This window comes from Ursus maritimus, unplaced genomic scaffold, assembly GCF_017311325.1.
Source record: "Ursus maritimus isolate PB19 unplaced genomic scaffold, ASM1731132v1 scaffold_22, whole genome shotgun sequence".
NCBI classification, from domain to species: Eukaryota; Metazoa; Chordata; class Mammalia; order Carnivora; family Ursidae; genus Ursus; species Ursus maritimus.
The window spans coordinates 10,417,398-10,441,877 of record NW_024424675.1 but is presented as its reverse complement, the minus strand read 5'-3'; the positions used below and the strand labels follow the sequence as shown (position 1 = coordinate 10,441,877).

Below are 24,480 nucleotides of genomic sequence, written 5' to 3'. Positions count from 1 at the left end.
ATTCCTGTTCTAAATGATAATGCCTATCAAAGCTGCACCCCTTTCAAATGGAAAAAGAAAGATTCAAGCTACACTTTTATAAATAAAATAAAGAAACTTGGGTAAATGTGACACAGTTTATGATGGTAGTCCCACCAAGTTTATGAAGATACCAAACACTCAACATATCTGACCAAACACCAATACTTAAAAAACACAACATGTCATGGTGGCTATAACCAAAAACGAAGGTATACAGATAAATGAACTTTTTATTTAAAGACTTCTTAGAAAACACCTATTATATGTAATGCCTTGCTGTCCCCATACAGTAGTGACAGATAACACCAAAGGACTATGATTTCTAAGTGTTCCATCTGCTTTTGACAGTTTTTGTACCTTTATGCCTGGCACAAAGAAAATGAACAATAAATATTTGCTGAGTGGAGGAGAAATGAATGAATAATTAAATGGGTGTAAACAGTTACTCCTCCTTATTATAAAAGGATTCCATTTTCCCTTTACTTTTAATCTGCTGCTTCTAATATGATATGAAAGGACTCCAAAATTTTATAAAGCCTAAAAGTGGTCAAGTGTGGGACTTGGTTTTATTAACTGCAAAATGTGTCTTACCCTGATAAATCATTGTATAATTTTTATGAGTTAATGCATGCAAATCACATAAAACAGTGCCTGACACAGTGTACAAACGCAATAAATGTTAGCTATTACTATTACAGAAATTAGATAACTTGACTTATTAGGGTCATATGAAAATAAGCTCAAAGTAAAAACATAACAAATTTGGTTTTGTTGATTTAAGACACTCAAGGAATTTGTTTTTTTCTCAATTACTGCAGGTATACAATAAACTTCCATGACTGTGAGAGATTTCTGCTTCTGGACAAGATGGGATAACAGGGAACAAATTTACACTCTTGCCTGAAGAAACTGTTTTGAAAATCACAAAATGTAGGAAACATTAGTTTTCAGATATTTGTAGGCAACATAAGGACAGTGATCCTTGAGAGAAAGGAAACAAACAAGGTAAAGCCTATGACCGACCCAGCTTACTACCTGGAGTGGTTCCAGGCTGTGGCACAGAAAGAATTCAGCCAAAGCCCAGCAGTTTCTCAGTTGCGGAGAGAGCTAGGCATCCGGAAAAGCCCACACATCCAGGGTTCACAGGGCAGAGTATCAGAGAGAGCTGCACACAGAAAGGACTCTGAGATCTGCACAGTCCCCTCCAGTCTTCAGCTGAACAGAGATGAGTGCATGTGTAACAGAAAATCACCCAAAGCCTGGGAAAGAATACCACAAAAGTTTTAGAGAAAACAACCCCAAGTTCACAAAGGGAGAGGAACAGCTCTTGTTCCCACCAGTCAAAGTAAGAAACCCTACTCTAGGTACATCCGTTATAGGACCCAGAAGAGTTTTACCCAAGAGTAAAGCAAAATTAGCTCAAGGCTAAATGCTTCTCTAGTAGCATGTAACAATGTATAAAGCAAGACCTGAAAGAATAAACCTGTCTCTACATAACTTAACCACAACCTAGAATAAAACTCAAGATTATTTATTAAAACTTAAAAATATCTAGCACCAAATAAGATAAAACTCACAATGCCTAAAATGCAATAAAAAATTACAAAGCATGCAAATAAGCAAGGAAATGCAACCAATAAAGAGGAGAGAAATATTTCAATTGAAAACAACTCAGAAATGACAAAGATGATAATAAATTAGTAAACAAAGATATTATAGCAATTGTTATAACTCTATTCATATGTTCAAGAAGCTACAGGAAAGATTAAACATGTTAAGTAGATATACAGAAGACACTCAAAGCTGCAACAAATCAAACTTCTGAAGATGTCTACAGTGTCAGAGATGAAAAATAAACTTGATGGGATTAACAAGTGATTAGATATTGTAGAAAAAGAGTGAACTTGAAAACAGCAATGGACATTATTCAAAATGAAACCAAGAGAGAAAAAGGGATAAAAGGTATCCAAATCAGCAAAGAAGTCAAACTGTCTCTCTTCGCAGATGACATGATACTCTATATGGAAAACCCAAAAGAATCCATTCCCAAACTATTAGAAGTTATAGAGCAATTCAGTAATGTGGCGGGATACAAAATCAATGCTCAGAAATGAGTTGCATTTCTATACACGAATAATGAGACTGAAGAAAGAGAAATTAGGGAATCCATCCCATTTACAATAGCACCAAAAATCATGTTAAATCCAAGTTACCTTGGAATTAACTTAAGCAGAGACGTAAAGGATCTATATTGTAGAAACTACAAATCACTCTTGAAAGACATTGAAGAAGACACAAAAACATGGAAAAATAGCCTCATGCCAGTGATTTGAAGAAGCAAACATGGTTAAATGCAAATCATGCAAATTGGTAGTTCAACGTTCACACTTTATTGTTATCCATCGTATTGCTTAATATTATTCAAAAAGAATTCAAACAAATGGCCTGTAAATAAAGGAACCATATGCGCCCTACCCACGGGCAAATTGTTGAAAAGGAAAAAAAAGTGGGGGCATCACAATTGCAGATTTCGACTGTAATACAAAGCTGTGATCAAAAAGACACGAAAGGTATGGCACAAAAACAGACAAATAGACTTAATGGAACATGAATAGAGAACCTGCAGCCAAATGGACTCCTGCTCTTGGGCAACTAATCTTTATGACAAAGCAGGAAACATCCTTGAAAAAGACAGTCCTTACAAGTAAAGGGGGAAAATTGGACACTGCATGAAAGAATGAAACTTGACCACTCTCTCACACCAACACAAAGATAACAAATCCAAATGGATGAAAGACTCTGATGTAGACAGGAATCCATCAAAACCTAGAGAGGTAGCTAGGCAGCACCACCTCTAAGATACAGTCACAGCAAATCCTTTTTCATGACACATCTCCAAAGGCAAAGAAAACAAAAGATAAAAATAAACTGTGGACTTCATCAAATAAAAGTTCTGCTCACCCAAGGAAACAGTCAAAACGAAGAGGCAGGCAGAATGGGAGGAAGATAAATGATGACACACAGATAAAAGACTGATATCCAATCTACAAAGAACCTCTCAAACTCTACGTAGAAACAAAAATATCATAAAATAGGCAGCAGAAGTGAACAGAACTCTTCCAATAAGACATATAAATGGCATAACAAGACACATGAAAAATTCAAAATCATTAGCATCAGGGAAATTCAAATCAAAACCACAATAGATACCACCTACGCAAGTTAGAATGGCAAAAATGAAAGGCAAGAAACAACAATTGGTGGAGAGGATGTGGAGAAAGGTCCCTCCACATTAAATGCAGAGGAATTGTACAGCAGCCACTCTGGAAAACAGTGTGGAGGTCCCTTAAAGTTGAAAATAGAGCTACCCTATGATCCAGACATTGCACTACTGGGTATTTACCCCAAAGATACAGACATAGTGAAAAGAAGGGCCATATGCACCCCAATGTTCATAGCAGCTCTGTTCACAATAGCTAAATCGTGGAAGGAACCGAGATGCCCTTCAACAGATGACTGGATTAAGAAGTTGTGGTCCATATATACAATGGAATATTATTCAGCTATCAAAAAGAACGATTTCTCAACATTAGCTGCAACGTGGACAGCACTGGAGGAGATAATGCTAAGTGAAATAAGTCAAGCAGAGAAAGACAATTATCATATGGTTTCTCTCATCTATGGAACATACAAGAACTAGGAAGATCGGTAGGAGAAGAAAGGGATAAAGAAAGGGGGGATAATCAGAGGGGGGAGTGAAGCATGAGAGACTATGGACTCTGAGAAACAAACTGAGGGCTTCGGAGGGGAGGGGAGTGGGGGAATGGGATAGACTGGTGATGGGTATTAAGGAGGGTACGTATTGCATGGTGCACTGGGTGTTATACGCAACTAACGAATCATCAAACTTTACATCAAAAACCAGGGATATACTGTATGGTGACTAACATAATAAAAAAATATTTTTAAAAAATGAATGGAAAAAGTAAACAATTTATAAGTGATCTGTAGGACTACAAGAGGTCAAGTACACATGCAATTGGAGTCCTGAAGGACAGAAAGAGGAATCTGAAAAAATATCTGAAGAATTAATAGCCAAAAAATTTTCCCAGTTTGATAAAATACATTTCCCTACATAACCAAGATGCAAAATAAACCCAACCAAGACATGACAAGAAAACTACAGACCAATATATCTCATAATATATGAGATACAAAAATTCTTTACAAAATCTTAGCAAGTTGGATCTGACAATATATCAAAAGCATAATACATTATGACCAAGTGGAATTTATCCCAGGAATGCAACTGTTGCTTTAACAACTGAAAATCAACCAACCACTAACTGACTAAATAAGAAAAATTATAAGATCATCTTAATAGATACAGAAAAGCATTTGAGAAAGTACAACACTCATTCCTATTAAAACTCTCAGAACACTAAGAAGGGACTTTCTCAGTATAATAATGAGACTTTCTCAGTATATCATAGATGTTATGATAAACCTACAGCAACCATCATACATAAAAGACCAAACGCTTCCACCCTAAAATCACAAACAAGGCACAAATGCCCACTCTCACATTTCTTTTTTTTTTTTTCACTCTCACGTTTCTATTCCACATTGCATTGGAGGTCCTAGCCACTGTAATAAAGAAAAGGAAATTAATTAAAGGAACCCAGATTAGAGAGGAAGAAATAAAACAATCTTTATTCTCAGAAGACATTATTGTCTATGTAGAAAATCTTATCAAATCTATAAAAATGATACTATAAAACAAATGAATTTAGCAAATTCCCAGGAAAGAATATCAATGTAATAAAATCAATCATATTTCTGTATTGGCAAGGAACAATGGGAAATTAACATATATATGTAATTTATCATAGTATTAAAAAGAATGAAATACTTGGCGTGCTGGGTGGCACAGCAAGTTAAGCATCTGACTCTTGGTTTTGGCTCAGGTGGTGATCTCAAGGTCCAGAGATCAAACCCCTGCACTGGGATCCACGCTCAGCAGGGAGTCTGCTTCTCCCTTTCCCTCTGCCCTTCCCCCCACTGGTGTGTGAGCTCTCTCTCTCTCTCTCAAAATCTTTTTTTTTAAAAGAAAGAATGAAATACTTAAGTATAAATTTGATAAAAGCTGTGTAAGACCTGTACACTGAAAACTATAAAACACACTGGTCCAGAGAGGTTAAATGAGACTTTAATAAATGGATATGTTGCAATCCTAATCAAAATTCCACCAGGCTATTTCTAGAAATAGACAGGCTAATTCTCAAATAATATGGAAATGCAAAATGCCTAAAATGGTCAAAACAATTCTGAAAACAAAGAATAAAGCTGAAGAACTAGTACATGAGAAAATGAGACAGCTAGTTCCAGACAAGTGTAGTATCACTATATGGTATCATTTTAATGGAGAGATGGCCATTACTTTTTCCCATATATTTTATCTTTGTAAAATATAAAAATATTGCACATGTCCCCTTTGAAAACTTGAAACAGCAACACTGGGTATCATTAGTCTTTGTTAATTTGCTACTTTAACATGAAAATATCATCTTATCATTTTAATTCACAATTCCTTGATTATGGTTGGGCACCTGTTTGTGTCTTTATGTACCATCAATATTGTCTTTTCTATAAATTGCCTATTTGTACCCTTCACCAATTTTTAAAATTTAGGTTGTCTTGTTCTTAAACACTATGGTTACTAATTTTTTTTTTTTTTTTTTGCTACCTATGCTGCAAATAATTTTTCTCAGTTTCAAAGGCCATAATGTCTTTTAATTCAGATCATGGTATCTTCAGTTGTACAATAACTATACATTTTCACTTGTCATATGTTTCCATATTTAGCTTTATTTTTTTTTTTTTTTTAAAGATTTTATTTATTTATTCGACAGGATAGAGACAGCCAGCGAGAGAGGGAACACAAGCAGGGGGAGTGGGAGAGGAAGAAGCAGGCTCATAGCAGAGGAGCCTGATGTGGGGCTCGATCCCACAACACCGGGATTACGCCCTGAGCCGAAGGCAGACGCTCAACCGTTGTGCCACCCAGGCGCCCCTAGCTTTATTTTTTAATCTTAATAAGGACTTTGCTACCCCAGTCATAAACATAATCTCTTATATTTTTTACAGACTATTTTTTTAAAGAATTTATTTATTTGTCAGAGATAGACAAAGCACAAGCAGGGGGAGGGACAGAGGGAGAAGCAGGCTCCCTGAGGAGCAAAGGTGCCTCACATAGAACTCGATCCCATGACCCCACGATCATGACCCAAGCCCAAGGCAGACGCTTAACTAACTGAGCCATCCAGGCATCCCTCTTATATTTTTTTCTTAAATATTTTATACTATGCTTTTTTACTTTCATGTTTGAATTTTATTTCTTTGAACGGCATTACACAAGAATTCAAATTAACCTTTATCCACTAGGTAGCCGATTGTCCCAAAGCATTGCCCACAACGCTTTGAGATGATACTTATGATAGACTAAATTTAATTCTCTACTGGGTCCGCTTCTGGACTTCCAGTTCAGTCCTGATTTTTTCTATATATATATACCTATACGTAAACCAACCTGTTTTAATTATGATAGTATTACAAAGTACCAGGATAGCTATCAGGTAAATCCAACTCTTTGATCTCTTTCAAAATGTCTTGACTATTGTTTTACACTTGTTCCTCCATACAAACTTGAGAATCAGCTTGATAAATGCCATGAGTAGTGTGGGGAATGGGATTATGGAGATTTGCAGGCAAACTTTAAAATACTTTTCATAAGATTTATGCTATTTTCCTCGTCAACTAAAACAACTGCCTTATTTCCTCCCTACTGGGCACGTGTCTTCTAATTGGTTTAGTGAGGGTTAAGTATGCTTTACGTATAGTAGCAAATATGGGTGGGTGAAAGAAAACAGTCACATTTTAAATCAACACTGAGGAGAATATAAATCCAGAGATAATCTCTTTACATCTATTACTCCCATAAAAATAAGTCCTATCCAATAGGATTCTGAGTATGCACTAAAAAAAACTTAGCAAATTTTGGGTTAGTGGACTTCAAAACAGTTAAAATAGCATTTTATAAGACAAATTTATGAGACAAACACAAATTATGAGAAAAGTCTAAGAATTCTTTAATCACTTTTCCTACTTACAGAGTTCTAAAAGTAAACTTACTGATATCAATCAAACATATAAACAATCTCAAAATTTCATATTTGCTTCTCCTTAACCTTCTTTTATTGAAGACGCAAATATTAAAAATTGTATTTCTTCAAAATTTTTTAAAATTGACCTTTCTAGTATCACAATTAAACACCTGACAAGTATATGATTAAAATGATTACTTGAGTATATTTGGGTAAAAGGTTTCAAGACTTTTCAAAACTATATTAATTTATTTTCTATGACTTCAAATTATAACAGTCAAATAAAGTGATACCTTATAGTACTGTTGTCACAACTTTCAACACAGAACATTAATATAACCTTCACAGCTGGGCATTCTGAACATATACTGAGCATGCAGTAGCATTGAAGCATATCTGTTATTATTATTAGGCATGCTAATGGAATGACGGTTATGTTTTGCAAACATAGAGCAATTTACAAAACTACTTAAGGGTAAAAAATATCACATCAAGGATTTCCTTTAAAATACTATAGGAAAGGGGCGCCTGGCTGGCTCAGTCGGAGGAGCATGGGACTCTTGATCTCGGGGTCATGAGTTTGAGCCCCAAGCTGGGTGTGGAGATTGCTTAAAATCAATCAATAAATAAAATGAACTCTAAAAAAGTTTATTAAATTAAAAAAAAATACTACAGGAAAAAGAGAGATTGAGTGAGATAGATGAAGGGCAAAAACTGTTAATTATTAGAGCTGGATGACAGGCTCATGAGGGCTCTTTACAATGTTCTCTTTACATTTATAAATACTTGAAAAGTACAAAGTTTTTTTAATGAAAACTGTATGTTAATGCTGGAGAAAAGATGCTCTCTTACTAATCTTAACATCACAATGTGTTTCTCCAGAAGAGAAAGATTAAGTACTTTTATTCTAAGATCATCTCAAAATTAAAATTAGTTTGGACTGTGGACTTTTAAAGTTTCATAATAAAAGATCCCAATTGTGCACTTAGGAACAGCAAAAACATCTCTGTAATCAACTACAAAACCAAAAATTAACTCTGATCTCTTTTCTGCTTTAATCTGTAATATTCTATTGCATCTGAAGCTTTATCAAGTGTATAAAATGTTCCAAGATTATAGAACAAAGTATGTCTTCCTCTCAAAGGCAAGCTACTGCTGGTGTGTAACCAACAACATCAGCCTTCTGTGGATAAAAATAGCCTTCAAACACCACATGCACCAAAGACCAAAGACCTAGGGAAAGTCAGGCAGAACAAAGCAGTTACCAGGGAGGAATTCGGCCAGCAGAGAGCTTGCCCTTCTGCCCTTCACACAAGAGTCTGTTTGCAACTGAGACTGGGTTCTTGATTCCTATAAAATAAAATTGGCAGAAAATGAAGTCAGAAAAATATCTTCAAGTTTCCCACTCAGTTTTGTGGCTGTTTCAATAACACATCTTTGAAATATCTTGGAAAAATCTTCTTTTATATATACTAATGAAAACCCTTAATTATCATAAACAATATGGACAAAATCAACAAATAAATGAATACCCAGTAAATACAAGAAAAGAACAAAAACATACATTCTCATGTTTTGTCATGTGCTACAGCAGCAAAGACTGAATTTGAAATAATATATATTCAAATTAGGTTCCTTATTAATAGATTTTAGAATAGAATAGAAAAAATAAACTGAAAATGTGGCATCCACTATCAAACATTGAATTTCTTCCAAAGAATAAACATGATTACAAACAGCTTCAAATTTACCTTGAGGGGAAAAAATTAATGGCCAAATTTTTAAATTCACCTACAAGAGAGACAGATTAAAGAGAATATCCTACAAACTGGGTAAGAGTGGGGAGAAGAGGCCAAGTATGCACAAGATTGTAACCTAAAACATGGTTCAGATTGTTTCCAGGAGGGAAAACAGAATGTGAAGAAAAGTGAGAAGCGGATGCTTATCTGCGAGAAATGATAGGACAGTAAGTATTAGTGTGAAAAATACTGTCATGATAATGATGACAAATATGACAATGTGATAATGACTGAAGACAGAGACACCAACTCAGTATCTAATATATGCCAAGCCCAGTATCAAACCCTTAAATATATCAGATTAATTCACTGATGTCTCAACTCTATCATGTAAGTATACTTATGAACCCTGATTACTGAAGAAATATTTGCACAGAGGGTTAAGTCACCTGCCCAAGATCACAGGGCTAAGATTTCAACAGAAGCAGCTAATGCCAGAGACCACACCCTTAACCACTAACCAATGGATGCCCCTCAGGACAGCATCAGTACAAAAAAAAAAAAAAAGAAAGGAGTGGGATATAAAAAGATTATTAAAACTCAAATTAAGGCCACCATATTGACTCAAAACAAAACTATTTAGCTAAACAACAAAAACATGCCACCAAAAAAAGTATGAAATACGAAATAAAGGAAAAGCTCAGATTTCTATACTAGCTCTTAAAATATATCTCTGTATATGCTGATGTAATATTTAAAGACTTTAATAATTGTCAAGTTACAAATTCAAATCTACAGAACTCTCCATCAAAACTTCAAAAGGATTTTTATGATGAATGACAAGCTGACTCTTAAATTCATCAGGAAGAGAAAACTTTGGGAAAAAATGAAGAGGTATTCACCCTTCAAGATACGATTTCTTATTAAAAACTATTCTTAATTAAAAGAGTGTGGGTTGAGTACAAACAGACAAATACATCAATGGAACAGAATAAAGCTAAAGTTCAGACACAGACACAAAAGCATTTGAATATTTAATGCATGACACAGACAGTATTTCAAATGAGTAGGAAAAGAAAGACTCTATGTGAGAGGTAGAAAGAACACAGAGTGATGGGAGTCAGACTGTTACGACTGTACCCGCTATCTATTGCTTCTCAGCTACAAATTCTCCCTTCATTGCCTGATCTGTGAAAATGGATATGGGCCCTTTACATGTTTCCTTTGCCAGCTGGCACACTGGCAGCTTTGTCAGTAGAGGGCACTAGAGACACACTGCAGGAGGAACGGGTGGCTTATCAGGCAGGCTTGGAGAGCTTCAGTTTTTCTTCACTCTTTGGCCCACATGGTATTCCCCCGTGCTAAGTGCCTGCAGGGTGCAGCTTTCTCCAGCATTTGGCCACCACATGTTTTCTCCAGCTCCTGATTCAGGATACAACAGCAGAGCTGACAGCCCCAGAAAGAACAGGACTGTACCCAACTCAAGTCACAAACCTTCTCAGCCTCACAGGCACAAATAGTGAAATGTCCCATGTGGACAGGGCTGTCTGGTGAGTCAAAAACCCAATCTTTATCCTGTGCAACAGAGGTTCAATTCCCATAGTTTCCTCACTCCTGTGTGCCCACCTGCTAGCCTGAGCTCACCTGCCCCACAGGATTGTTCCTGGTCTCACCAGTGACTGTGGCCTGGGTAACCCAGCAAATTCTCTGCTAGGCAGTGGGCTGCAAACACACCTTCTTCAATGAGGCCCAAAACCCCTTCCAAGTTTATCCTTACCTGGGTTTTCTCGCTCTGCCCTAGAATACATTTTGAGTTCTCTTTCCATCTTTGTATAGTGACTCTCCTATCACTGCTTAACAGTTCTTTATATTAAACTTCCCCTATTTAATCTACCATGTGATTTGTCTCCTAGTTAGACCCAGACTGATACAGTGACCTTGGGCAAATTACTAAATCTCTTCTGTATTTTAGTTTCCTTATCTGTGAAATGGGGATAAAAATAGTGTCCTCAGGGGTGCCTGGGTGGCACAGTGGTTAAGCGTCTGCCTTCGGCTCAGGGCGTGATCCCGGCGTTATGGGATTGAGCCCCACATCGGGCTCCTCCGCTGGGAGCCTGCTTCTTCCTCTCCCACTCCCCCTGCTTGTGTTCCCTCTCTCGCTGGCTGTCTCTATCTCTGTCAAATAAATAAATAAAATCTTTAAAAAAAAAAAAATAGTGTCCTCAAAAGGTAATTGTGAGAACTAAATGACTGAATATATATAAACTACTGGAGAACAATGCATAGTATGTAACAGTCACCCAATAAACAACAGTTGTTATTATTATTATTCAAGATTAGGCAGGGATAATTTGTTAGTTATTTCAGAAAAAAACAATGCATTAAAGAAGTAAATGAAAAATAAATTATAAGTGTATTAAAATATATACTTATAATTATGAGGGAAACCTTAAGAACTGTAAAATACAAAAGCCACAAAAGAACAAGTAATAAGTTTGAGACATAAAAATTTTAAATTCTAATATGATAAAGCATATTATAGTAAAGTTAAAAGGCAAGCCACAAGAGATATGGAACAGTCCGTTCACAGAGAAATGCTAATGGCCTTTAAGCATGTGAAATTTAAATTAAAACTAATTGATATACTCGTTCTTACCTATCACAGAAACCAGAAAGGATAAAGAAGACTGGAACAAGTGAATAACCAAACTGACCTAAACGGCACATACAGAACGTGCACCCAACTACTACAAAATACATACTCTTTTAAAGTTCACGTGGGCCATAAAGCAAGTCTCAAAAAGTTTCAAGGAACTGCAATCAGGTAGAGGATATTCTCTGACCACAGTGAAATTAAACTGGAAATCAAAAAGAAAGCTAACTAAAAAGTCTTTAGGCAAATAAATTTGACAACTCATATGAAAAAGACAAATTCCTTGAAAAACACAAATGAGAAGAAAATCTTATAACTGTTAAAGAAACTGAATCCACTTTTTAAAACTCCCACAAAGAAAAATCCACTAATCCAGAATAACTAATGAATTCTCAGAAGAAATCATTCCAATCATAGGCAAACTCCTTCAAAGAGAAAAAAAAAAAATCCTCAATTCATTCTGTGAGGTCAGCCATAACATAATTCCAAAACCTGAAAATAATATTACAAGAAAGGAAAATTAAGGCCAATCTATTACACGAACATAGATGTCAAAATCTTAAACATCAGCAACTTGAATCCAGAAGAAGATAAAAATATACAAACATGACTGAGAAGACTTTATGCCAAGAAAGGAACATTCAAAAATCAATCACAAATTTCACCATGTTTAACAAAATAAAGGAGAAAAATCTTTACCTCTATAGACACAGAAAAGCGCTTAATGATAGTTCAATACCCATTTATGATAAAAACTATCAGCAAACTCAGATTAGAAGGGCACTTCCTCAATCTGATAAAGAGTATCTATGACAGTCCAAAAGCTAGCAGAGCATACAGAATGGTGAGATATTTAATGCTTTCCCTCTAAGATCAGGAAGAAAGCAAGGATGTACACTATCACCACTTATATTCAACATTGCACCGAATGTAGCAGCCAGGATAATAATGTAAGAAAAAAATGAAACGTTTAAATATTGGAAAGGAAAAAGCAAAACTGCATGAGTCATAGGTAATATAATTGTGTATAGAGAAATTCCATGGGAACCTATTTTTTCAAATGCTAGATTAAGTGAATTCATCAAGGCTAGTGACTTTAAGGCCAATACACAAAATTCAATTATATTTCTAAATTCAATAAAACAATTAGATATTGACATTTTAAATATATATACTTTATAATAGCATCAAAAAACTAAGTACCTAGAATAAATCTAATAAAAGATATACACATTTATACTGAAAACCATAAAACACTGCTGAGAAAAAAATGAGTAATATTTATATAAATATACATATTCTATGTTTGTGGGCTGGAATATTTAATATTGTTAAGACATCAATTGTCCACAAATGATTCTGTATACTTAATACAATACCAATCAAAATCCCAGTAGGGTTTTATTACGGACATTGACAAGCTGACTCAAAAATTTTATGAAAATGGCCAAACACCTAGAATAGCCAATATAATCTTAAAGAAAAAAAAAAAAAAGGAAGTTAGAAACCTTATACTACTAGGTATCAAGAATATATAAATATATTAGCATATATAAAGAATATAAAGCTACAGTAATGAAGACAGTATGGCACCGGCAATAAATAGGACAATGGAATAGAATAGAGGGTACAGAAACAAGCCATTGCACATATACTCATCACCTGATTTGCCAACACAGTTATGTGAGGAGAACATTGTCCTTTCTATTAACAATGGCAATGAACCATTTGGATATCCATAAGAGGAAAAAAATTAATGTCAACTCCTATCTCACCTGCACTAAAATTAATCTGAGCTTGATAAGAGAGCTAAATGTGAAGGGTAAAAAACAATAGAACTATTAGGGACGCCTGGTGGGCTCGGTCAAGAGAGCATGTGACTCTTGATCTCCAAGTCATGAGTTTAAGCCCTACATTGGGTGTAAAGCTTACTTAAAAAAAAAAACAGAGCTATTAAAAGAAAACAATGGAGATGATCTTCAAAACTTTAGGTAGGCAAAGATTTCTTTAAAAAATTTTTTTAAATAATCATAAAATAAAAGGTTGGTAATTTAAACTACATTAGAATTAAAAACTTCAGTTCATCAGAAGACAGCATTAAAATAGTGAAAAGATGATCCACAGACTAGGAGGAGATATACATAACGGTATCTAACAAAGGATCTGTATCTAAAATATATAAAGTATTTGAACAAATCAAGGAAAAAAGATAATTCAATAAAAAAATATACAAAAGACTTTTGAACATACACTGTATAACAAAAATATCTAAATGGCCAATAAGTATATCAAAAGGTTCTCAGTATGGGGCGCCTGGGTGGCACAGCGGTTAAGCGCCTGCCTTCGGCTCAGGGCGTGATCCCGGCGTTGTGGGATCGAGCCCCACATCAGGCTCCTCTGCTATGAGCCTGCTTCTCCCTCTCCCACTCCCCCTGCTTGTGTTCCCTCTCTCGCTGGCTGTCTCTATCTCTGTCAAATAAATAAATAAAATCTTTAAAAAAAAAAAAAAGGTTCTCAGTATCATTAGTCACCAGGGAAACTCAAATTAAAACAATAATGCCATTGCACACATACCAAAATGGATGAATTTTATTTTTTTTCAAGATTTTATTCTTTTATTAGAGACAGAGAGCACAAGCAGAGGGAGCAGCATGCAGAGGGAGAGGGAGAAGCAGGCTCCCCACCAAGCAGGGAGCCCGACATGGTGCTCGATCCCAGAACCCTGGGATCATGACCTGAGCTGAAGGCAGACGCTTAACCAACTGAGCCACCGAGGCGCCCCAAAACAGATGATTTTTGAAAAGAATAGCAATACCAAATGTTGGCCCTGATGCAGAATAACTAAAATGCTCATACACTGCTGGTGGGAGTACAGATTGTAACAACTACTTTTGAAAACTGTCCAGCAGTATCAACTAAAGCAGAGCACATTTTGTACCTAAACTTATCATCTAGTATAATGTTGAATAGAAGTGATGAGAGTGAACATTGCTGTATTATCCCTGATCTTAAGGATAGGATCTTAATGATAATCTTATCATTCCAAACCTTAAATTTATAACCAAGAGAATTAAGTACATATGTCTATCAAAAGACATGTACAAGAATATTCATTGGAGCAGTCAAAAACTAGAAACTATTCAAATATCCACCAAAAGGAGAATAGATCATTTATTATATATTCATGCTATAAAATACTACTAAGTAATAAGAAAAAATTACTGTGACACAAGACATGGGTCAATCTCACAGGCAGAGTGTTAAGCAAAAAACAAAACAGACAGGCACAGAGGTATATGATTCCACTCATATAATACTCAGGAAAAAGTAAATTAATCTATGGTACCTATAGTCAAAATTAGGGAAGAACAGCAGGAGGAGGGAAAGCAGGAGCAGAGTATAAAGTATGGATTAGGAAGAGGCATAAAGAACCCTTCTGGGATTATGGAAATGGTCTGTTTTTTTGTTGTTGTTGTTGTTTTTTTAAGATTTTATTTATTTATTTTAGAGAAAGAGAGCACACACAAGCAGGGGAGGAAGAGGAATAAGCAGACTCTGTGCTGAGTGCAGAGCGAGGAGTCCAACACGGGGCTAGATCCTGGGACCCTGAGATCATGACCTGAGCTGAAATCAAGAGTCTGATGCTCAACCAACGGAGCCACCCAGGCGCCCTGGAAATGTTCTATATTTTGACATGAAAATGTTTTATATCTTGACCTGGGTAATGGTTTACATAGCTGTATACATTTAAAAATTCATGCAGCTTTATAATTAAAATCTGTGCATTTCATGTATATTTGCTTTAATAAAGGAATTATATAATATTAGATATACCTTATATGTACTGATGTGGGAAAAATCTCTAAAACATCCTATTTTAGAAAAAAGAAAGTTTCATAATACTATGTACATATATTTTTTTAAAAAAACATATGTGTGAAACTGTTTCTATTACATAAAAATATAGGTAAATGCACTGTATTTTACTGGTTAAACCCCTCCAAGGAGAGAAGGATGAGAAGGAAAGATTTGGAAGAGCAATGGTAATTTTTATTTACATCATTTGAATTTTTTAACAAAAAAATATATTATTTGTATATTTCAAATAATCATAAAATTAATAGAATATGCTAATTCGCAGGTTAAATGTCTATAATCTCAAGGAGATGGAGGAGAATGATCAAACTAACAAAGACTTGAACATAAGCTTTTTTACTATTTTCTTTAAAACTTTTCATAGTTAAGATTTCATGTTTTAAATTCAGTAAAAGAAAACAATGTTGTTTTCAACACTATTCCAAGCAAGAATGGTAGACAACACTAGACTGACTCAGTCTTTAGGAGACATCATATGTTCTTCAGAGAATATTCATAGTTCTTCAGAGAATAGAGATAATGTGTTACAATGTCCACATACCACTCAGTGCTCCAACAGCTCCAAAATTTAAGGATTTTCCATCCATTATGCTGGCATCACACTCAATTTCACCCAAGAGATTTAGATTAGATCCCATTCCTGCATTTGTAAAAGGAGAATCCTAAGAGATAAAAACAAAAATTAAAATACCATTAGTCTTAAAGAAGATTTAATGTCAATCCTTTATAAACTGTTCCAAAAACTAGAAAGGGAAAGAACACTTCCCAATTCCTTGCACAATACCAGCACTACCCCGATTCCAAAACAAGACAAAGACATCATGAGGAAAGAAAACTACAGGCTAATATATCTTGAGAATATAGACACAAAAATCCTCAAGGAAATGCTAGCAAACCAAATGCAACAAAACATAAACGTCTTATACACCATGAACAAGAGGGATTCCAGCGAAGCAAGTTTGGTTTTAATATGTGAAACTTAATGTGATACACCATGTTAATAAAAAAGAAAATAAACTAAAGAGAAAAAACAGAATCATACCAATAAACACAAAAACAGCATCTGACAAAAACTAACACCCTATCATGAGAAAAGCACTCAACAAACTAGAAATAGAAGTGAACTTCCTTATCATGATAAAGGACATCTACAAAAAGTCCAGAGCAAACATCATAATTAATGGTGAAAAACTGAATGCTATCCCTTATTAAGGGATAATACAGCAATGTTCACTCTCATCACTTCTATTCAACATTATACTGGATATTCTGGACAAAACAATTAGATAAGAAAAGGAAATAATGAGCATCTAGACTGGAAAGAAAAAGTAAAATTATCTCTTAGTAGAAGATGGCATGATCTTGTATACAAAAAGTCCTAAGGATGCCACTAAAAAACTATTAGGACTGATAAGTTCAGCAGAGTTTCAACACACAAGATTAATATACAAAAATCAACTGTTATTTCTACATATTATCAATGAATAATGTGAAGATGAAATTCAGAAAACAATTACACTTACAATAACATCAAAAAGAATAAAATACTTAGGAATAAATTCAACAAAAGAAGTAGGAGACTTATACACTGAAAACTACAAAACATGTTAAGAAAAAATTAAAGAAGACCTAAATAAATGTAAGGACAGCCATGTACATAGATCAAAAGGCTTAATATCTTTAAGATAGCAATACTCTCCAAAATTGATCTGCTTCAACATAATCCCTTACCAAATCCTAGCAACCTTTTTTGCAGAAATTGACAAACTAACCTAAAATTCATAAGGAAATGCAAGGGACTGAGAATCACCAAAACAATCTTCGAAAGAAAAACAAAATCAGAGGGCTCACACTTCTAGGTTTTATAACTTACTACACAACTACAGTAATCAAGACAGTGTGATATAACTAAGGACAGACATAGAGATCAATGCAATAGAACTGAGTGTCCAGATAGAAGCGTATTTATGATCAATTCAACAACAATGCCGGAACAATTCAATAAACAAAAGCGGTCTTTTCTATAAGTGGAGCTGAGACAACTGGATATTCAATCCAAGAGAACAAAGTTGGATTCTACCTCAAAACCATATACAAAAATTAACTCCAAGTGGATCAAAGACCTAAATTTAAGAGTTAAAACATTCAAGGAAAACATTGCGGCAAATGTTTATGACCTCAGATAGACAGTGGTTTCCTAGATATGACACTAAAAGCACAAGCAACCAAAGAAAAAACTAGATAAATTGGATGTCATCAAAATTAAAACTTTTGAGTTTCAAAGTACACAATAAAAAAGGTAGAAAAACTCTTAGAATGGGGGCGTAGGGACTGTAAATCATTTATTTCATAAGAAATTTATATACAGGATATATAAAAACTTCCCACAACTCTAATACAAAAACACAATTTTAAAATGGATAAAGGATATGAATGAACATTTCTCCAAAGAAGATATATAAATGGCCAATAAGCACATGAAAAGATGCTCAACATCATTACTCATCAAGGAAAGGCAAATCAAAACCACAGTAACTACTACTTCACACCCACAATTCCACTTACAATAACATCAAAAAGAATCATAAAGACAGGTGTGTTGGCAAGGATATAAAGAAATTAGAACCCTTATACACTGCTGATGGGAATGTAAAATGGTACAGCTACTTTGGAAAACATTGGAAACCCCTCAAAAACTTTAAGTCACCATTTGACCCAACGGTTCCACTTCTAGGTATATACCCAAGAAAAATGAACTGTCTACACAAAACTTGTACCCATAAATTCACAACAGTTTACTTAACTCTCATACGCCAGCACTTCTGGAAACGACTCAAATGCCCACCAACTGATGAATGGGTAAGTAAAACATGGTATATCTATACAATGGAGTATTAATCAGCAATAAAAAGTAATGAAGTACTGACACATGGCAAAATATGGTTGAACCTTAAAAACATAACACTAAATCAAAGAAGCCAGTCACAAAAGATCACACACTAGATGATCCAATTTATATGAAATTTCCAGAAACGCAAATCCATAAAGTAGATTAGTGGTTGCCAAGGGTTGCAGAAGGGGGAATGGGGAGTGACAGCTAATACGTACTGTGTTTCTTTCTGCGGTGATTCAGATGAACTAAAAGTAGATGGTTGTGATGGCTGCAGAATTTTATGAATATACTAAAAACAAGTGAACTGTGTACTATAAAGAGTGAATTTTATGGTATATGAATTATATCTTTAAAAAGATATCATGAAGGGGCACCTGGGTTGCCCAGTTGGTTGAGCATCTGACTCTTGATTTCAGCTCAGGTCATGATCTCAGGATCGTGAGATAGAGACCCACAACGGGCTCCACACTGAGCATGGAGCCTGCTTGAGATTCTCTCCCTCTCCTCTCCTCCTCTCCCCCCTTTTTTCTCTCTTTCTCTCAAATAAATAAAATCTTTTAAAAAAATAAAAAATAAAAAGATACCATGAAGAAAAAAAAGCTTATCTCAGCAGACTACACAGAACATAAAGCCCTGGAATTAGAAGGGCATGCAACATGATGAGCACTGGGTCATAAACAACTAATGAATCATTGAACATTACATCAAAAACTAATCATGTATTATATGTTGACTAATTGAATATAAATTAAAAAAAAAGAAGTCAGCTATGTATTTGAAATCTAAAAGAAAGACACTGCCTTATTTTTCTAATACTGTGAATAAAGTTTTAAAAAATATATACCACTAGTATTGTTATGTCAAGACAATATCATACATGATTTCCAACCACAGATACGGGGGGGAAAAAACTAACAATATAAAATCTTACAATAAAAATAAACATCTTGGGGACAAAGTCCCAGAAGACTTCATTAAAAAAAAGAGAGAGAGAGAGAGAGCCAGGGGTGAAAAGATTAGATTGATGCTCCTTAGAGTCACTGCATAGATGAAAGGCCTACTCCAAAATAACTAAAGGCCATAAAAATGAAAAACTCTACCTCACATTCTAGAAAACTGAGTCAATCCCGAAAAATTACTCTGTTCTAAGGTAAGAAACTAGGGCAAATCTGGATCAACCTATAGATCACCAAATGCTTCATATCATCTACAAATGTCCCCAGTATCCTGTATTACGGCAATATCCAAGAAAACCAACCACAGCATTAAACCTTCTTAATACGTACCTATAACTACAGCAAAGGGGTCAGGGACTGGAGAACAGGGCTTTTGTCCTAATGCAGTTAAATAACCTAATAGTCCACAGAATTTTAAAAATAAGATCACAGGATGGAAAAAAACAAAAAGGTTATAAATTATATGGAAATGAGTAAACAGGTAATAAATGCTTTGAGCACCCTAAAGGAAATGGCCCATTATGAGACAGAGAAGTTAACAGCAGGCTCCCTGAAGGTAGCCAGGAAGCTAGAAAATTCCAGTGATGGAAATGATGTGAGCAACATGTAGGCAATGGGAAAGTGTCAGAGCCACAGAAGACACATTCAGCAAAAAGGATTTACTGAAGCCAAATCTGAAGATTGAGACGTGCTATTCATCAGAATCCGAACCTGATTAAAAAAACACTGAGAAGCCAGTCAAGATTTCTGTACAAAAGAAAATCAAAATGGATATATTGGTCAAGGAAACAAACTGACACATGTTGTATGAGAAGCAAGGAGAGGAGACTGAAATCAGTGAGACCAAACTGAGGGCTATTTTACAACAGAGGCTTGAAATACTACGTGGCAAGGAAATGACAGTAGTAGGAATAGAAGAAGAGAGAGAGAGAGAAGGGAAAGGATCAGAACTGTGAAACTGGAGAAATAAATAAAACCATGAATAAGAAAAGGCATTTTATAAGATGGGGAAAGAGTATGCATAATTAAGCATAAGGATTTTGAATAAGGCCTTCCAACTTAATATTTCTAGCTAAATCAGTTCATAATTAAATCTTGGGAAAGAGATCACAACCAAAGAAAAATTATGGTTTAAAATAGATAAAGATTGAATTCTTGCCCTGGATCTTTTCATATTTTGAGAACAGAAGAGATTATAAGCAAGTAAATTACCACGTTACAAAGGTTTGGGGTTTTTAGTTTCTGGGGGGGTTTTTTTGTTTGTTTGTTTGTTTTTACTGCATATAACCTCCCTTGCCTAGTTATGTATAACTTCAAAGTATGAAAACGGAACTGAAATGTGAGAAAAATATAAAGCATCTGCCTATATGCAGTAATTCCCAAAATACACATACACAATCATACCAGTGTATACACTATCTCAACAATCTTTGAAATGGAATATATCAGCTAATCAGCACTACAAAATTTTTAACATAATCCAATTAGAAATCACAAACTGAACAAAGTTATTCTGAAAATGACTACTGCATGATGGTTTAAATTTGACATTTTAAAAATACATAAGAAAAGGTATATAAGAAAATTAAAAGATATCTTAGAAGCAATTTTTTTCAAAAATATTTCTCCTACTTCAAAATATATTAATAATTTCAACTGGCTGGCTCAGTTAGTAGAGTGTGCGACTCCATCTGGGGGTTATAAGTTCGAGCCCCACGTTTGGTACAGAGATTACTTAAAAATTAAAAAAAAATATTTAAAAAAAGATATATAGGGGCGCTTGGGTGGCTCAGTCATTAAGCGTTTGCCTTCGGCTCAGGGCGTGATCCCAGGGTTCTGGTATCGAGCCCCACACTGAGCTCCATGCTCCATTGGGAGCCTGCTTCTTCCTCTCCCACTCCCCCTGCTTGTGTTCCCTCTCTAGCTGGCTGTCTCTCTCTCTCTGTCAAATAAATAAATAAAATTTTTTAAAAAATAAAATAAAATAAATTTAAAAAATAAAATAAATTAAATATATATATATTTATAACTTCAAAAGTATATCTACTGAACTTCTGCTTCTAACTACGAAGGCATAATAGTGATTATATTTATCTTCCTAACCAGAAAATCAGGCAAAATACATAACAAATAGATTTCAATCAATAGCCAGCACAGGACTATGATCCTGAAAGAAGAGACACAAATCAGATGCCTCAACTTAATTCCCAGAGATACTTTCCAGGCCAGAGCACAGGGAAGAAAAACCCAGAAGAGAGCCAACATTCTTCTAGAGTTGAGGAGACAAAGTTATGAGTTCAAGGAGGCAAGGACGGCTAGAATATGCAGTACAGGGTACAAAAAGGAAAGGGCTACAGAGAGAAGTCCAGAGATTCACAGTCTTTAACTAAGTATTAGTCTGCATATATTTGTTAGAAACTAACAAGGCTAAAGGAAAAAGCTCTGGAAAACAGTAAGCTGAACAATTTCTGGAGCTCACACAGAGGTAAGAATAAGTCGTCTTTCCATCAGCCAGAGTGAGGCTATCAGGGAAAGTCTCAGAAGGTAATGCCACAAAAATTAGACCAAATTAGCCTTAGAAAGTTTACTCTAGACCGGCACTAACAAAGTTGTAAAGCAAGCCTTAAAAAATCAAAATAATTTCCATGAACAAGTGTCCCAAAACAAAGTTCTACAATAGCCAACTCCCAAAGATATAAAATTCACAACATTTAGTATAAAAACAAAGATGACCAGACATGTAAATAAGCAGAAAACTATGGCCCATAACCAGAAGAAATTACAAACAATGAAAAGAGATCCGGAAATGACACAGATGATAGAATTAGTGAACAATTCCAATGCTAGCTAACAATGTTAAAATAGGTCTCACAAACATATTGTATATGTTCACGTAGGTACAGGAAAACACGAGGGTAAAAAGGAGAGAAAAGGAAACTATAAAAAAATAAATAAGTTGAGCTTTTAAGATGAAAAATTTAATAATCTAAGGTGAAAAACACTGAAACAGAAAAAGCATTTACATTAGGTAAAAATGAAGGAATTTTGAAGTATGGACTTTAGTTAATTAGAATGGGTCAAATCAGGTTCATTAATTGTGAAAAATACATCATTAATATTTACTAATGTAAATGTTATAAAAAGGGGAAATCAGGTGTTAGGTATATGGGAATTCTCTATACTATCTTCTGAATTTTTCTGTAAATCTAAAACTGTTCAAAAATTAAAAGTTTCTTTCAAAAAAATCAACCCACAGCTTGGGGAAAAAATTCTACAAAACATACATAAAGGTAAAGGACCTATATCCAGAATATATAAAAAAAAATCGACAAAACTCAGTAAGACAAATGATCCGAAGTTTTTAATGGCATATGTACTGATTGCAAATAACATATGAAAAGATGCATAACATCATTAGCCACTAGGGAAATGCAAATTAAAACCACTACATAACCTCTAAAATGGCATAAAATAAATAAAATAAAATAAAATAAAATAAAATAAAATAAAATAATAAAATGGCTAACATTAAGAAAACACACAATAGCAAGTATTGGCAAGAATGTGGAACAACCGCAACCCTCATCCATTGCTAGTGAGAATGAAAACAGCAAATAGCTTGGCAGTTTCTTTAATGTTACGCATACACTTACCATAGATCCAGAAATTCTACTCCTGGGTATTTATCCAAGAAAAATGAAAGCATACATCCACATAAAGACTTGAATAGAAATGTTCATATCAGCTTTAAACAGAACAGCCAAAAACTGGAAACAACTCAAATGCCCATCAACTGGTAAATGGATAAGCAAATTATGATGTATCAACACAATGAAATACTACTCAGCTATAAAGGAACAAACCCCTAATATAACCAACAATATGAAGGAATATCAAAAGCATCATGCTAAAAAATGTGAAAGAAGCAACTCACAAAAGACCACATATTATATGATTCTATTTAAATTCTAGAAAAGGCCAAATTATGATAAAAAGCAGACAGTGGTTGCCAGGAGCCACTGAAAGAGATCCCCTGCAGATAGGCATTAAGAGGGAATTTTGGAAATGATGGAAATGTTATATATCATGATTGTATTAGTGGTTACATGATTGTATACATTTGTCATAACATCAAATTACACACTTAAAATTGGTGAATTTTAAAAAACATTAAAATAATTTTAAAAATGATAATAATAATGAAATTGGTGAATTTTGTTGTATGTATACAACATTATTATACTTTGATAAATTATACTTTGATAAATTATACTTTGATAAAACTGACAAAAAAGAAGTGTACCTCTCACTTGATATAAACTAATCACCTATATGCTAACTTTCCCCTTATAAAATATATACTTAAGTTTTTTTAAATGGTCACTTGTTGATTTTCTGACCTGAATCATTTTGTACAACTAGAAATCATTATGTCCAATTAGTAACAAGCAATCCTAAAATCTGTCAGACCCTGTTACTCTCATGCTCAAAAACTTACAGTGGTTTCCCATAATACTTAGAATAAAATCTAAAGTCCTAATTTCCACTGTTTACCAGGCCCTACATGATCTGGCCCCTCTCTCCCTCACACATCCTATGTACCAACCACACTGACTTCCTTGCAATTCCATGAGCACACAGAACATTCCCACCTCAGGGCTCTTCCATTTGTTCATGTACCCCTTTGAAATGCTGAGTTTAGTGAGTGACTCTAGTAGGAGAAAAAGGCAATAAATAAAGACTGTGCACGTGTGTGTGTGTGTGTGTGTGTGTGTGTGGAAACACACATATACAAATATGTATAAATAGCTGATGTCCCATAGTGATAAGTGTTATAAAGAAGAATAAAGTGGAATAAGAAGGGATAATAGGGTATTTTTCCCTCTAACCAAAAACTCCCTTCCCCAACACCTTCACATGGGTTTCTCCTCCATTTCATTTAGGTCTCTGCTGAAACTGGTATCAGAGGCCCTCCCCTGGGGTGCCTGGGTGGCTCAGTGGTTAAGCGTCTGCCTTCAGCTCAGGTCATGATCCCAGTGTTCTGAGATCATGCCCCGCATCGGGCTCCCCCCTCAGCAGGAAGCCTGCTCTTCCCTCCCCCACTCCCCCTGCTTGTGTTCCCTCTCACGCTGCCTCTCTCTGACAAATAAATAAATAAAATCTTAAAAAAAAAAAAAAA

General features: G+C 34.8%; 1 protein-coding gene across 3 annotated transcripts in view; it reads right to left on the bottom strand.

Annotated features, from left to right (window-relative positions):
• Positions 1 to 24,480, bottom strand: part of TASP1 (taspase 1) — a 258,243-nt gene that overhangs the window by 204,661 nt on the left and 29,102 nt on the right. For all 3 annotated transcript variants that reach the window (XR_571645.2, XM_008703359.2, XM_040637977.1), the window contains 2 exons: positions 15,994 to 16,114; positions 8,450 to 8,534 (listed from right to left, as the gene is read on the bottom strand). Coding sequence is in view for 2 of the 3 variants with exons in the window: in XM_008703359.2 (XP_008701581.1) it covers positions 8,450 to 8,534; positions 15,994 to 16,114 (206 nt within the window). In the remaining variant the exon portion in view is untranslated. The remainder of the gene's footprint in view (positions 1 to 8,449; positions 8,535 to 15,993; positions 16,115 to 24,480) is intronic.